The sequence below is a fragment of the Homalodisca vitripennis genome, chromosome 6 (assembly GCF_021130785.1).
Source record: "Homalodisca vitripennis isolate AUS2020 chromosome 6, UT_GWSS_2.1, whole genome shotgun sequence".
Lineage (NCBI taxonomy): Eukaryota > Metazoa > Arthropoda > Insecta > Hemiptera > Cicadellidae > Homalodisca > Homalodisca vitripennis.
Genome location: NC_060212.1, coordinates 60,748,968 through 60,766,372, shown reverse-complemented (window position 1 = coordinate 60,766,372; position 17,405 = coordinate 60,748,968). Strand labels below are relative to the sequence as shown.

Genomic DNA, 17,405 nt, shown 5'->3' with positions numbered 1-17,405 from the left:
GCAGTAGAGGTGACATATCACATTTTTTGTAACATTACTTACTTTATAACATCTCAAATGGAGGATTTTAGTGTAACAAAATTAAACCAACGGTACCAAGAAAAACCGATTCTGACATATTATTGACAGATGTAGGCATGAACAGGAAATCAACTGTCAAGTACCTGATATTCTAGTTTTCTTTGCTACTGATTGGGCTCACTATCTAACTGACATGTGTAGATCACAGAAAGCATAAAACACAGAGGTCTTACTGAAAACAGTTCTCTGCACCTTGTTATGGATAGACCTAGGGATTATCATTTACTGCATATAGCGCGACACTAGTAAATCCTGTTTGCTGGTAATTTTACTATGCAAGAGCAAGATGTCTAGGTTTGGAATGTCTGTGGTTTCGATACTACTCTATAAATAATTAGGTTTTTCGTTTTGTAAGCATTAACTGTGTTACAGGACGACTCGGATTATAAAACTTATGAACTAAATTACAAAGCTTAATAAATTAATAATACGAGGCACGTCCAGAAAGTAAGTGTACTCGTACTCTCACAGCTGAAGGGAATACTTTTTTGACATCACTGCCGCTTAGCCTGAATCCTCCCCTTCAAAACGAGACCAATCCGAGGTTGGAGTGTTGAAAACTCTTGACGCAGTAGCATCTCTCGCGAAAAATGTCGATCGTATCTCCCGCCAAGTGCGAAATTCACGCCGTCATTCGCTACCTCGTTGTGAAGGGAAAAGCTCCGGTTGAAATTTATAATGAGTTGAAAACTGTTAACGGTAATGGAGTTATGAATCGTACGAGCGTGTACAAGTGGTGGCTGTATTTCCGTGCATGACGATCAGAGGAGCGGAAGACCTTCAATTGCGACTGACGAACTTGTGGACGAGAATACGGTCCGTGACGATCGCAGATTGACGTTAGATGAACTTTCTGCGATGTTTCCGCAAATCTCCAGATCCCTGATACACGAAACAATCACAGAAACACTCGGATATCGGAAATTGTCTGCGAGGTGGGTCCCAAAACAGCTGACAGAACAGCACAAGTTGAATCGAGTGCAGAGCTCCGTGTTGCCAAAATGTCGAAAAAGTATTCCCTACAGCTGTGAAAGTACCAGTACACTTACTTTCTGGACGTGCCTCGTATTAGAGCACTAAGAACTCTTAAAACATTATAAAGCAAATCAAATTATATAAAAATGGTCTTTTTAGCTTAGTTGAAGAAGTAGGAGTATTTTGCGACTACTGATATATTAATAATTTATTTCTTGTGATATTTACATGTAATCAATATCTCACAAACCGTTTGATTTGTCATAACCAGAGTTAATCCTAAAAACAGAGAAACAAAAACATGGTTTATTACAGAAAGTTTAGGAAATGTTATAAACATTTCAGAACACATAATTTTTGTCTAGATCTATAAATAAGCTTAAGTTTTCCAATTCTAAGGTATGTAAAAATTTTAAGACACTAGGTCTTCGCAAAGTTGTTTAACCTACTTATCGTCACTCAGAATATGGCCATAGTGGAGATGTTAAAATTGATATTGCTCTTAACAGACACACAATAAAGTGACTTAATAAAAATTTGTGATCTACCATATATATGAGATTCACGCTCCATCCATCCATTCATCTTTAATCACGGTCAACATAACACAGTATGAAAAGACGTTTAGTTCAGCTTGCTATGAAGATGACAAGTCTGCGTTTGAGCATTCCGATTCAATTTTTATTGAAGTTTTCAAGGCCGGTGATATGAGTAAGTTCAACACTTAACTAAAATTTTGCAAAATAAGTTTAAGCTAGATTTAAAAACTTGTACCGTTTGTAAAGTTAACATAATCGTAGAACGTCGTTTTGTTTTGCGTTTTACTGCAATTACCCTCGGAAATTAGGCTCTCAAGAGGCAATATTCAAATTGAATTATTGGTATTTGTTCGCTGCAGTTATCTTGGCCATCTTGCAACCACAGGGTGGGCGGGGGTTGGAAACGGTCAGCTGTATACTGATTTGGTCGAGGTTCTTGTAGTTTATTTTCCTGTTAAAACATGCTTGCTGTGTAGAGCACGTCTGGGCGGCAGTCTGAATTTGGAAGCTCCAAGCCTGTGTGTATCGTAAGCCTATTATTACCCCTTTTTCGACTGGTGTCTCGTTTTTGTTGTTGACTACACAGAGTAGGTAATTGCTGAATAGTATTAATGATTTGTATATTGCGTCTCACTTTTAAATATGTGTAGATGCCTCAGTATTTGATGTAAATTAGTTAAAAATGTTGTATTTTGCCCTTTTTCAAGAAATTAATTCAGTAAATTCCGAAAGAATACAGATAAATTCATAAAGAAGTTTTAAAAAGATAATCGATATACACTGAATCCGAAACATATATTGAAGGTGCTCTATAAAATTAAGGAGAGCAGAAATTTATTAGAAACAATATTATTTTAATTTATTAAAGTTAAAATTGAGAAGTATTAGTATTTTATATTTAGATTAATTAACTCCTTTATTTTCAAATAGTGAATTTTGATTTTTATTAATTAGCAAGTAGTAAGATCCATGAATCTTTAAACTGTTATTTTGTATATGAGCTTTGGGTATAAACTTGTAACTTTTCTGTTTTAAATAAAATGTATTTTGCAAAAACTAATAATTTTTATTAATAAAAATATTTTCAAAATTCTTTAAAATTGTTAAATCAGATTTGCCAATTTGTTTGCCTATTTTGAAAAAGATTTGTTCAAGTAGAATTCTGTGCATAAACACAAAAATTTATGAATGGTTGATAAACTCCTCAAAATGTGTTCTAGAAGCTTAAATTGGTCAAAATTTCCCTTTCTGACCTTTAGGGTGTTACTAAAAAGGCAACAATAATAGTTCATTTTCTATATTCACTTCAGCAATCACATAATTACGCTATCAAGGATTTGGTGCCTGTTGTATTCATTCCAGTTTTTTTTCTTCCTCTGTATTATTTTTTTTCTTTACACTATCTATATTTCACAATCATCTGTAATAAAACTGCAGCAAAAATAATGTTTCAATTCCTTTTTCTCATTTAAATGACTGTCACAAACAGCTGTTCTGATATGTAAACAGTAATGTTATACACGTTTCATTTCAAAATTAAGAAATATCTCTAGTTTGTGAGTTTTTTTTGTAGATGGACTGGAGAAGGTTAGGAATTATAGCTTGACAATTAATAGAAAATTAATAGAAAATTTTCCATAAATATTAATCAATATGTTTGGGAAACCTTACCACAAGATGCCTGTATCCTCGTGGATGAGTAAGTTAAATTTTAATCTTGGAGTAGAAAGTGAAAGTACTGGTGGAAAGCACTATAATTTGATATGTTACGAGTATTTATAATAAATGTTATTTGAACTGTTTTTAAATGGTCAGTATTATTTCTTTATGAAACAAAAAGTTACATTTTCATATAAATATAATCTTTACCTTAAACCGTTTATTTATTTATACATTCATTCCAACAGGAAAACATGTTTACAATGCACATACATGTGAAGCAAAATAAAGAAGAACCTAATAGTCTACAGCAGCAAATTCACAATAAATAACAATGATTGAAAATTGAACTATAATAATACCAAATTTATTTATTTACCGTGCAGCTTAACCCTTTCAATGTAGTCAAACAAATAGATAAAATTCTTAAAACTAACTTATATAAAATCTAGTAAATTAATTACAACTATATCATCCATCTTAATTTAGTATTCTAATTGGATAACTCCTCAATTAAATAACATGGAGAATTTGTTAAGTGTATTTTCAAAAGTGTTTTGAATTTCATACATTTTTTTCTGATTTTATTCAATTGGGGTAGTACTTGAAGAAACTTTTATCCAGCATATTTTTTTACCCCAAAAGAGCAAAAAGTATTAACGTCCAGGTATTGGCACATGTAAAGAAATGCTGAAATTTTAAGTAATAGAAATTTTAAACTGTTGATCACAAGTTTAATCATATTTTAAGATGTATACATTCTAACTGGTTGATATATCAAAAGTCAGCTTTTCTTGGTATTGAAAAAAATCATAAACTAAATTACAGTTCTCATATTTCAAATTCAACAAATATTTTTTTCGTTGAGAATGTATACACATAAAACATTAAAAACTCAACTTGCAGCCTACAATTATAATTTTTTCTTATATATGAATGATTTTTGTTTGTTAGTTACTATCCAGCCGGAGCCTCTAGTCATATATATATAGTATTCATCCTTCAAAAGAAGGAAAGTTTAGAAGGATTATCTTTGCATATCCATTACAAAAATAGTTTCAATACTCTATAAACATAAACACGTCTTGGAGTCAGTGTGCTAAGTTAAGTCAAAATTTAATGCATTCATTGACAGCCCGCTAACCACTGCATAGCACAAGATAGAATAAAATCAGTACACTTTAATAGGCTAGTTTGTTGTAACATTCACTTCAGTACATGAGGCCAAAGGTTAGGTTACCTATTACGATTCACAATTGAGAAAGGTTCTTCCGCACAAAAATCCAAAATTATCCAACCCACCAGCAATAACTCAGCAGTGTGAAACTGCCCATAGATTCCGTCCATAGAAAGAACTAATCCTCTGACACGAATCCTAACCTGGTTCATGAACTACTCCTGAACTACCACTAAACTAGTTCTTGAACCAGTTCAATTAACAAAACTAAATTAATTTTATTATTTGAAAACAAAAAGAAAAAATACAAAAAAATAAAAACTCAAATAATAATAACAAAAAGCAATAACTCAGATACTGATGTGGATATCAATTTTCTGCACTCAACGTGGTGTATTATCCTGATGAATTGCCCAAGAAGGTTTAACCAATAGCCGTAATCTCCAGTTTTTTGGCCCTAGTTCCAGGAGGAAACAGAGACCAAAAGAGGTCATTGATGAAAGCCCAGAAGTATCCTATGGTGAGCGCCATCAAGCAAAATCTGGGCGGTCCGTTGTCCGAAGTCTTTTTTTCCTTCCTTACACATCAACAGCAGGACTTTATCGGTTACACTCCCAAGCTGAAAGGTCCTGGAGAGGAAACCTGGGTGTCTCCAAGTGATATCCTGCAGAATCATGTGGTCTTAACCCCTCCATACACGAACAGGCTTAAACAAGCCATGACTCACCAGGGTATCATGAAGTTGGGACAAGAGGTACATTAATCCATTTTAGACTTGTAATTTTATTTCTCAGATTCTAAAAATACAAAAGAGAGTATTGGTTATGTGCCAGATGTTATGTTTTTGTAGAATTTTTACATTCTGTGTTTCTTAATAGCTCGTGACATGTTGAATTATCCAACAATATTTTAGAAGAATACAGTATGTAACATTTGTAATGATCCAAAGTCAAGAACTAAATCTTAGATTCAACATATTTCAAATACAGTATTAATAATTTTTATATAGAAACTATAAAATATTTAGTTTAATATGATTTTATCAATACAAATTTGATTAATTTAACATATCGAGAACTGCAATACTGTGAGGAAGATACAAATGATTTTGTATGGCAGATGCAAATTACTTGTATTCATGTATGTATCAATTGTATAAATGCATTCATATGAAAACAACTAAGTTAATTCACAATTTAAGAATGATATTCCTCATATTATGGTGTTTTTTTGTACTCAAGAGTACTTTTGAACTAGACAGTGGAGCTTTCTTAGTAAGCAATTCTTCCGCTAAACACGCGTTTTGAGTTAATAGCCAGTTTCTTGTAAAAATCAGCTTTGCTTACTCCTAAATTCTCGTCATAGTGGATTTACAAGGTCTTTGCCCCTTACGCTTCATTGAAACACTTTTTTCGCTTTTTTGTAGGAATAAAAAGAAGAGTGGGCTGAGTGAGTCATATTAAGTTTTGTTAAACAGTAATGAGACGATTATGCAAGTACATTCCATTTCATGGTAAATAATTTTCACACATTAATTTCACTTTAACCCTTTTCAATCTCCTTATTTTTTTACATAATTCACAGAATCAAGCTCCAAGGTACTACAGATAACTTATTTATCTCTTTAATGTCCTATAACCGCTTTTCAAACACAACTGTACGAACTCTTCCAATACAATTAATTGATGACTAATCACAGTGAGGTTTATCATCAATTGACAATTCTTATGAAATTTTTTTTAATGTACTATTCCTGTAGCACTATTCTTGTTAGTTCTTTTCCGCATTACAGCAGTTAGACTTGAGTGCTTCTCATGCAGGAATGAAAACAAAATTTCTCAGCAATGCACTAATTCAATTTCAACCCACCATAGCCGAAAGTAAGGGATAAGTATGATTTTATTCATAATAATAATAATATATACTGTAACCAGACGCAATCATTCCAGATGATGTCATTGAGTTTATTGGAGTCGTACAACCTAGCAAAATAAATAAAAAACCTTCTATATTTAAGTGTTACTTAGCACAGCTTTATTCTGGAAAGAGTTTTGTGTACCCCTGTGTGCTTTAAACTTATCCAAATATCTTACCTGTGCAGGTGGAAGCCAAACTGATAAAAAAATATGAGGATGAGATAAGAGAAGAATACATAGAGAAGGAAAAAGTTCTAAGAGAGGAATTCAAGTCCAAGTTGCAAGAGGCTATAATTAGAGACAGGGAATATCAAGAGCAGTCAAAGATGAATACTATACAGAAGGCCACTACCGATCTCACCAAAACTTTTCAAGTATTTCCTTTACAATACCAGATTGGAGTTTTTTTTTTTAGTTTTTTAATTATTACATAATAAACACTTGGAACCATAGTTTCAGCAGAATAGACCAATTTCTTAGTACCAGAAAACCCATGTACTATTTAGTAGCTGTTACTAATTTTATTACTATGTTGCTTACTCAAATTACTAGGTGCCACAAATACTAATAACAAGTCATCACTTTTGTTGTTAAATGTGACAGACCTTGATGTCTGTGTAGCTGAGGTGGACATAATCAAGGTTGTAGAAAGTGATGTCAGAAAATTCAGCCTGCAGAAGTCAGGGTCTCCGGGTTCGTCCTGAGTGCATAGCTGTGGTCACAACCTTGCTGAGGCTATTGGTTTGATGGTGGCTGGATCAACAGCTGTATGAAGGGGCGAGTTGAAGTGACAAGCTGCCATCGTTGTTTGGGGTACAGCCACACTCGTTAGGAATGTAATGATTAGAACGGAAGTGGGAGGTGTGGCGAGAGAAGTCACACCAAAATCAAACTGTGTTGCACTGCAGCACCAAACTTGCCGCTTCTACTCAGAGATGGTTGATGGTTTCCCTCGATTCGTCTCCAGGGATTCAGAGCTTACCAAACCTTCAGAGACATTCTGTTTCGGCTTCGCAGTGCCTGAGATTCCTGCAGCGGAATTTAAACTAGAGCCCGGCTGTAGATTTCCTTTTTGGATAGGCTCTATCAAGACTCAGCAGTGGTCTTTTTGAGTGAGCCTTTGCACAATAGAGAACAGCTTTTCTGACACCCTCAGCACTTGTGCTCTCTGATTTGTTAAAGAAAGAGAGCTCCTAAGTGGAAGGTCACCGATTTGCAAAGGTGGGAATGCCCACAATGCAACATTGACAGTTGGTATCTGTGGCCAAATATTAGCATCGTGAAAAACTGGAATCGCCGAGGACGCAATCTAGGAGTTTCCTGGAAAGTTTGTTGTGACCAATGACTTCAACACTAGAGTAGTCGAGTAGGGAATCCCACGACAAATATCAGCAGGCAGTGGAAGTCACTACAAACCTGAATCGCTACCGATAAGTAAGTCATTCTGCTTTCAGTCTCGGACCCAAACTACTACGCTTGAATTTAGTACATGCAATTGGGTACAGGACTCATAGTGAATATAGTAAAACACCCTCATAACGATCATACTTATTATTACCAAATTATGATTTTGTGTATGTTTGAATACGAGTATATACAGCTCTCAATAACGTAAACACAAAACCACAAAGTATTTTATATTTAATTTCCATTTGACAAAATACTGTCTTTCACACATAAAATATCTTATATTTATTTGTTTCGATATATAGTGTATTGTCATTATGTTTGGAACAACATTTATTAGAAGGTGGACAGAAATGTGCGTTTGAATCAAAAACTCAAGACAGTTTGTTTGTTTTACAGGAAGTCCTTTCAAATACAGTGGAGGAATTGCTGAAAGAGAGCTGCAGGAAGCTACAAAAGGAGGTTAACCGCAAGCAACAGGAGATGGAAGACGAGTTGTGTCAGGCCGTGAACCAACGCAGTGACTATCTCAGTCGACAGTACGAGTTTCAGTTGGCGTGGCGCGAAAATGAGCTGCTCATGAAGTGTGAGGACCAATTTAAGTGAGTGTTGTCTCTCAACAGACAATATTGTGCAAATTTGTATTTTCCTCAGAGGATATCTGGGGCATTAGTGCTTATTTGTTCAGTTGAATCATTGTTCATCATTGAATAGTTTGAAGGTATGGAAGGATTGGAAACACCAGCTATAAGGACACCATGTGTGATGTCCGCTGTTGAATGACTCTAGCAATCTAATGTGTTTCTGAGCTGGTCTTAGATTTAATTAGAAGTAAAATTAACATATTATTCTTAGCTCAACAAGTTTGAATAGAGTCCAGGTAAGAAAGCTTATAAAAATTTATATTTTTATATTATTACAGTTTATTAGTAAATGATTCCCTTCTCAGAATGTCTTATTACTTTCTCCAAACTCTTTGGAGAAAAATAATAGAAACACAATAAAAATTGAATGTTGTTTACACCACCATTTACTGATCTACTATATCTTTAGCAAATACAAGATAATTCATCAAATCTCATAATGACAAGGTACTAAATATATATTTTGCTGTTTGAAAATTGTAACAAATTTCGCAAAAAAAAACTATTTTAATCCGAGCTATTTATTATGAGACGTTTGCCACTGCCAGGTTAATTATAATAGAGCGCTACCAAACTGTCTTTCCCGATTCTACTAGGCAGTTAAAGAGAATGTTGAATTATGACAAAAGTCAATATTTAACAACTCCGTAATTATTGTATTGAAATCGTAAAAATGTTTAATATTCTGAATAGTGCAGCAGCAACAAGAGAATTATGTTTCAAATACAAAACCGCACATAATAGTCTTTTACTAATCTATTGTATAGTCTACTAAATTGAGAATAGACATAACTGCCAACTTAATTTCAAATTCTAACATTAGTTAGTTAGTAACATCAATAGCTTTAGTGTATTACATAAAGTAAATTAACCTTATTCTAAATGGGTGATCGAAATATCCAAAAATAATTAAATTTAAGACAATTTTACCTTATTAATGAATTGTTTATAACCAATTTTACTGTATTTTGTTGTTACTTTTGTTTAGGAAACTCAAACAAATTTCTGCACAGAGGTTGGAAAACGTATATGCTGGGTGTCTAAAGATGATCAAGGCAAAGGAAGCAGAAATGGAAGCAAACCATGTGACAGATTTGATTATCCGTGCTGCCGAACAGGCTTTGAAACATCACGAAGAAAAAAATGAATTGGAGAATAATTTTGAAAATTGGTTTATGAAATATTTTGATGATGAAATCATTACAAGAGAGTTTTCCGCGTTAAATATGGAGAATGAAATTAGATTGTTAAAGAAAAAATGTGAGAGACGAGAATATCAAATGCGGGAAGTGTTCAGGCATTTCCAGAAGTTTATAAACTTTGCGCTTAAGGAGAAACCTGGACAGGCAGAGTTTTTGTTGAGTCTTGAGAAGGAACTACAAGAATATTCTGAGGTAACCTTAAGTGTAATTTTGCAATTCATACAGAAAAATTGGTATAACATAAAGAAACATGAAATTCTAGAATGTCGAAAAGAGTTTCAAAACTTGATACAATGTTTACATTTTAGTATTGCCATAAGAGTGGAATCACTTCTTTGAGAGCACATTGCGTAAAATTGAATGCCATCATCAAGTGGCTCCTGAGATTGGAATGCAAAACCATGCATTTATGTGCAAAATTAATGCTATTTAGTTTAGTACTTACTAGAATCTTCTATTAGCTAAGAAAAGTTTGATATCAGAGTCAAAATATTCTTTATTGCCTCAATCATAGAGAATGGTGTTCAAAAACAATGAACATACAAATAATATGAATTATGATTAATTGACTTTATAAAACAAAACCTACATAATGTGCTTATTAATTGTCTGACTGGTTTCTCCATTCCAGAAACTTCTTTTCTGAGTATAATTAAATCTTCAAACCATGTTATAAGTTGCTTTTTGAAGTGTTTTCCAGTGACTTGCTTGAGGTTATCATGCGTATAATCTCCTATCACTTATGATGGTATAGAGGCCTGATTTTGAAATTTCAGAAGATTTATCAGTTAATATTGGTAAACCTCCGATTGCCTTTAACGGTTTCATCAATTTGTTCAACTCAAGCTTTCATCATATAATCTTGACATTCTTTGGCGAATATCTGCTGTGCTTCAGCTTGCAAAAATTAAAAAAAAAAACACTTTGTACTTCACTTAGCCATGTTTACGTGTTTTTAGATGAACTCGTGATGGCATCAAGTGCTTGGCAATGTGCGGTATTCTGCACAGTGTTGTGCATCATACCAGTCACAGAATGGTTGGAGGTTTAGAAAAACTAGCCCTCATAAGTTGGCACTTCTCAGAGAGACTGAGGTGGTGTATAGGAACCGAGAAGTTAGAGGCATTTCTAGTATGATAGTCTCCAAGTTTGGTTCCCAATATCCAATGCTCGCTAGATTCCTCATCACCTTCGTTTATTGCAGAATACTCTTCCAATTTTCATGTTGCTTGTTCCACCCCTTACTGCAATGCCATATCTCAGATGGGCCTCAAATAGTAAAAGTATGCAGTTCTTACTGCACATGTTTAGCATACGTTCTTTATTCTTTTAATAAAATAAGTGTACAATTTACAGGTCTTTTACACACTTTATTAATTTAAGGTTCTAGTGTGATATCAAGGTATGTTTTGCTTGGTTTCACTTTACTGGAGGTAGGCCCTTTTATTCATTTCTTTTAATACGATATGTGATTTGAACAGTTTTACTTTCATTTAAGACTATTCATTGCACTACAATACTAGTTGGCTAAGTTGAATTTTGTGTGTGTTTCTTCTGTAAGATGTTCATTATTTTGTGAACTAGGTAAGACTGAGATAGGTAATTCACGAGTAGTAGGGTGTTCCACAAAAGGGTGTCACAAACTTCAGAGGCTAATAGTACTCATCATTAAAAACAAAAAAAATGTGAGATAAACACAGGTCGAAAAATATCTTGTTTAGCTACTAGCCGCCATTTCGTATTATTCATCAAAAAGTTATTATCTCAGAAACTAGTTAATAAAGAAACCAAATTTAGCACTTAGGTTTGAATAGATAAGAGAAGAATAAAAAAGAAATAATTGTCTTATTATTTTCCTATTATTAACAAAATGGGTTCTGTAAACTATTTTTAGAGTAAAATAACAAAAATCCAGTATAGTTATAAAAGATTTACTAGGTACCAACTATTTTACTACCATTCCAAGAAAGAAATCCATCCATGCATAAACGAGCACGATTATTTTAAAGGTAGTCTTGCACAAGCTGGGAGCAATAAACAACTGATACTTCTCAACTGTGACATGTTTAGCGCTAGGGTTTGTGCTAGAGTATCTTTAAAGTGGTCATCTGAAATAGTGTTTAATCCTTACTAAATTGCTAACAAATTATTTAAATATCTTGATAATTAGTTGAATAAATTCCGTTTTAACAAATGTTTTTAAAATACACATTTTTGGCTTTCCAAAACCTGCTTATCACTGATAAAAAAATGATACTCTAAATTTTTTGTCTTTAAAGGGTTAAGTACATATGCGCCAACTAATTGTAAGTTTTAAATTAGTTTTATAAGATTTACTCTTAGGCCTCAACCATCTTATTCAACAAAACGAGTTTTTAATATTTAGAACATATTATGGGATCCTCCAAAGAAATTTTGTTCGATAATATTATTTGTTTTAAGTTATAATGTGAAGATTAATTTGCTGCTCAATGAGATATTTAGCAGAATTAGAGATAAATATAGTTATGTACTTTTACATGTATTAATTATTATATTCTAAATTGACTTGAGGAACTGTTGCACAGGCAAAATCTGGAGATAAAGAAGTTGAACTTATGGCAAGAATGATTATAGAATTCATTATCAAAACCATCACTGATAAAAGAGAACAAGAAAAGGTTTTTGAGGTCATCAAAAAGGAATCTATTAGAATGACTATTGATGATTTTCGTGATAAAATACACGAGAAAAGAACAGCACAAAGAGCTTTGAAACTAGAAGGGGAGAAAAATTTTACAACATTAAGTGAAAAATTGTTCAAGCAGCTTGAACAAAAGTCACTAGCCAAGATGTTTGAAAAGAGTCCTAGCATGGTGCCACTGATATCATCTAAAAAACCTAAAAATTAATTTTTCAAAAATATTTTGTCAAAAACAACCTTTCTGAAAACATAATTGTGCACTTTTTAAATATTTCACTGAACAAATGTATGTGTATTGTGCTCATTTCTTTATTTATTTTTCTGACCAGTTGAATAAAGTTAAATACAATTTTACAAATCCTAATCACTTATTCAACATATTCTAAATAAAAATGTGAATTCAGAGTTTGAATTTAGGATAGTGAGAGTTAAATAATAATATATAAAAAGTAGTATGCTGTTTAAAATGGGTTTTTAAACAAATTATTAGAAAATGCCATTTGCAATCCCTACTATTTGATGATAACCAGTTTTTGAGAAAAATAAAAACTAATTCTACCTTTTATTGGCGGAACTTTAGCAAAGCCTATCTATCACTCATGGGGCTGGAAAAATTGTATTTCTGTTTGTCTATCTGCATGATATATCTCGAAAATGAACTGACTTATAGAATTGAAATTTTACATGAAGCTTCATTTATACATTAGCTAAACTGAGTTCAATGGTGGTGCATGTCACTTCATGGCTGAGTGTTAGCAAATATACATTTGTCTTATGGGTGACAATGACGACAATGATAAAAAGAGCAGCATAAGTACAGTTTTAGACAAGGTACAACTTTATGTGATTTTAAATGGCATATTACAAAAATGTAAATTATTCATATACTAAATATTAAAGTCAATATTAAAGGTTGTTGACAAGATAAGATTTCAGTGTAGTCTTGCATTGTAGTACCCTGTCTACCTCACCAAAACTTGTATTATTTTAATAAAACCTAATTCAATTAACAAAAATGTGAATGTATCATGTGGCAAGATCTTTTGATAAAGATCATCTGAAGGCTTTAAATTCTGCATAAAACTTCATTTCTATATAGACAAGAATGAGTTTTATTATATATTTTAAACAGCACAATTTCTTTTTTGATGCTGAAGGGATGAAAAATTTCTTTTCTGTATGATGTATACCTCTCTACAGGACAATCTTGAAAATGAAATGAGCTATGGGCTTGAAATTTCACAAGCAACCATAGTGAAGCCTGTTGCACGACATGTGGTGTGTAGTACTCCTTACCTTGTCTTAGTTGTGCTTATTTCCAGCAACTATCTCTTCTGAAGCTTCAACAGCTTTGTAATTATCATATTCTCACTATTTTATACTCAATAATCAGTTAAAGTCCCTATTTACCTGTCCAACAATTTTAGCTTCATATCTAAAGGCGATGGCCTTCACACAGGCGAGTTCATAGTGTGCTTGCTTGCTATCCCTATCTGTGTTCATCAGTTTTCAATTGGTCATTCACTGTTCAAACTTGCTGATTGTGGAACTCGCTCCATGACAGTATCAGAAATATTGAGAGCCGTGCTCGCTTTGGGGTGGTAGTTAAGGACTTGCTGGTTGTGTAAGTGTGGTGGGTCCTGTGGCTTGAATGGGTGAGATTTTACATTGTTATGTAGTGTAGTTTTTCAATTTGATTCTTAACTAAATATGTTCAACTTTTTAATATATTAATAATTATAATATTAATGTTGTCTTGGCACTTATACATCTTAGTTTAAAATATTTTCCAGTGTTCCAAAGTTTACCATTTTCAATTTAGATATAGACATAGTTGGAGTAAAGATCCACACCAAATTCAACCCATGAAGTTAAACTCATTCAAAAATTATCCTGTACATAGACAGAGTTCTGCTTTCGTTATCATATGGTAGGGGGGAGACTACTCTATCATATGGTAGGGGAGACTACTCTATCATATGGTAGGGGAGACTACTCTAAACGAATAGTCTGTTAAACTTTTCAATGGCTAATTTAAAAATATATGAATAGGTTTAAACCTGAACTTGCCACACTCGTATTAACACAGACGATCCAACTTTGCGTTCAACTGCCATGCCCATGTTATCATGTGCCAAACAGCTGCTTCGCTACACTATACCTGGCAGATGTAAGATGATACACATTGGCTAGTAGTGTTTATTTGAACTTCTACAAATCCACAGTAGTACTGTTTAATTACTTCTGCACTTTGATGGCCAACTAAGAAATTGTCACAAAAGCATGTGCTAAAGTTTAACCTGGACATTAGAATAACAAAATGTTATTGTTTTTCAGTTGCTACTGTAAATTTTTATGTTCTATTTTGATTTCGGTTCAGTTGGTATGGTAGGAATTATTTGTAATAATGATAAGGATGTTTAATTAAATTTAGATTTGTCCAGATCCGTGAGTTAGGCTTTCAGCAATATGTAACTTTTCTGAGAATGATGGCAATCAGGATGAGCCTCCATACATTCACCAGGAGATTTTAGATTTAAGTGCATGTTTAAAAACACTTCATTTTGTGATATTTGAAAACTTGTAACTAAAAAAAGTATTAGGGATAAAATTGTTTTAAATTATATTTTAGTTCAGGATCTCAGAGAGTATAAATAAACAAAGTTTCTGCCAAATCTGAAATGGTCAAGTTGAAAACTATCTTTTATTGGTTGATTTGATATGGAATGACCATTAAAAGTCACATTATACATTATTTAAAGTGAGCATCATGTTTAGAATTAAATACTTTATATGGAGATAATTCATTTACAGGGAAAAATTCACATCATTAAGAGTGTTCACATTAAGTGCTTCCATCTTCAATCTTATTAAATGTTTGAAATTTTGACTTTTTTATTGTGGTAAGTGCATTTTTAGTTCCACAAAAGCCAAGACTTAAAATATTATTTATTACAATTATGTGAGTTCTGTATTTGTATTTATTACGGTGTGTATAAAGGTGTGACTTGCAAAAATAAATTTTTAGTACCTTAATACCCAAAACTAAAGTATGGTTAATAACTTATTATATTTGTGAGTTCAGTATTCAAACTCGAATTAAATTATTTGCAATACTTCATAAAAACACCCACAAAAAGTTAAGTATAAAGTTATTTCTATGATTTTTATTGGTTCTTATGGGTGGCCATGATATAAAAACTACAAACAAAATGTAAATAAAACTGATTTTTATCATAATATAGAACGTTTTATTACTGATTCTAATACTAATTACTGACTTTATTCCAACCTGATTTATAACAGTGAATGAATTCTGAACTTATTTCAGTGTTCCTATTTTGGTTTTAAGAAACAATGAACATATTTTGGCTACTTCTTTGAGCGAATACATGAAAGACGTGTACTTAATATACTATTTGTGTTCCTGCCAACTGAACTTAAACAGTGCGTGTTACTGAATCTATACATATTTTAAGATCAAAAGTGCTGAATTATTCAGAACAATCAAAGAGTAAAAACATTAATAAAACTGACAAAAATTGTTATACCGATTGTTCTATGGTCGAATGATAATTTTAATATCAAAACGTGAACAATTTGAGAAGAAACTCCAATTTTCCAACAGCTGTTGATTATGATTACATGTGTGTGACAACACTAACCTAACACAGGAGTGGTTTTACATCTTGAGAGCTGGCAATAGTAAAACTAACTCGAGTTTTCCAACTAAGGACAATATTAAATCTCATGCACTTGTACGCCCTTAGTTTTGAACATATTTTTACGGGAGATGTCTCATTTTCAAGATATATAATTAATATACATCCAACCGTTTCTTGGCTTATTTTTATAAAGTTTTATACTTTTTGGATAATTGAATGGTAAAGTACAAAAAAGTTTGGGATTCTCAGAATAAATAACCAATAAAAATATTGAAAAAAACTATAATGTGTTCGGATGCATATATTATATCTTTAAAATAAGACTCTCCCATAGTTCTACAACTAAAAATAAGGTCGTAAAAAAGTGCATGAAGTTTAACCTTGTTCTTATAGGGCTACACTTCAGATAGCTGCCTGTACAGCCGGCTCTTAAATGTGTACCTTACCAGCTCGACAGCAGTTTCACTGCCAATGGTTTTTTACTGTGCTAACCTTTACAGTAATAAAAATTAATTTAAACATATTTGAACTTCGGCATTGATAGTCATTTCACTTTGTCCATGTTTTTATTTCTTTCTCTATGGATTATGATCTATAAAATGTTGTTGGCAGTCTTCTGAAATATCGGAAAAATAGTGGTTTGTTTACACACTCGTTGTCATGTCGCGTTAGCCATTTGTTATCGTTCTGCAAATTCGCCGTCTGCATTGTAATTGTTTTCTGCTATTACTTCAGTTTACAATGACTGTTTTGTGAGTAAATACAATGAATCGTGACAGCATTGAAGACGATCAAGTGCTAGAAGAGCTACTCAGATTTTTAAGTGACAGTGAAAGTGATGATTTATTTCAAGATGACACAGATAATGATCCTGATTTTACTACCGATGGACTTGTTGACATTGTTTTTTTACTCAAATAACAAATATAAGGAAAATAGTAATAAAATCTTCTGTTTTATAAATAATTGGTTTATTACAAAATTTTATTGTTTATTGATTATTTTTAGCTTCTGATGAAGAATTTGATGATGGCCCTGGAACAAGTAAGTTAGGCCTCCACACTAAAAATAATATTTAAACATAAGTGGATTTCAGTTGTAAATATATGTAGCTATAGTGACAGTAATTACAATGCTAAGTAGAGAAAATAATAATGAGAAATATATTTATGTCATAGACAAGTACATAGTGATGTTTTTTGGCCAACTTTTTATTTTTTTACAAAAACAATTTTTTTAAATTTAAAAACAAGACTTTCGGTTTGAAAATATTTTTGCATGAGCATTTATGTGGAAAGAGGAAGAACTCAGCTTAGACAAAATGTAAGTCCCATGGTTGTCTTACAATATTGGTAAACAAATTATATTTAATTAAAAATAATTAAAACGGGAGGCAGTGTAAGAAAGTTGTCAAAATTAGAAGGTGGCAGTGAAAGTGTTAAAGCTCCCATACACAG

The 17,405-nt window shown here is 32.5% G+C and overlaps 1 protein-coding gene across 1 annotated transcript; it reads left to right on the top strand.

The window, feature by feature from the left end:
• Positions 1–3,138: 3,138 nt before the first annotated feature.
• LOC124365203 lies at positions 3,139–12,587 on the top strand. The gene is made up of 6 exons (XM_046821162.1): positions 3,139–3,294; positions 4,893–5,185; positions 6,533–6,721; positions 8,154–8,356; positions 9,387–9,792; positions 12,168–12,587. Exons 1-6 carry the CDS (start codon positions 3,249–3,251, stop codon positions 12,489–12,491), a joined length of 1,461 nt encoding a protein of 486 aa, XP_046677118.1. The 5' UTR covers positions 3,139–3,248; the 3' UTR covers positions 12,492–12,587.
• Positions 12,588–17,405: the final 4,818 nt, after the last annotated feature.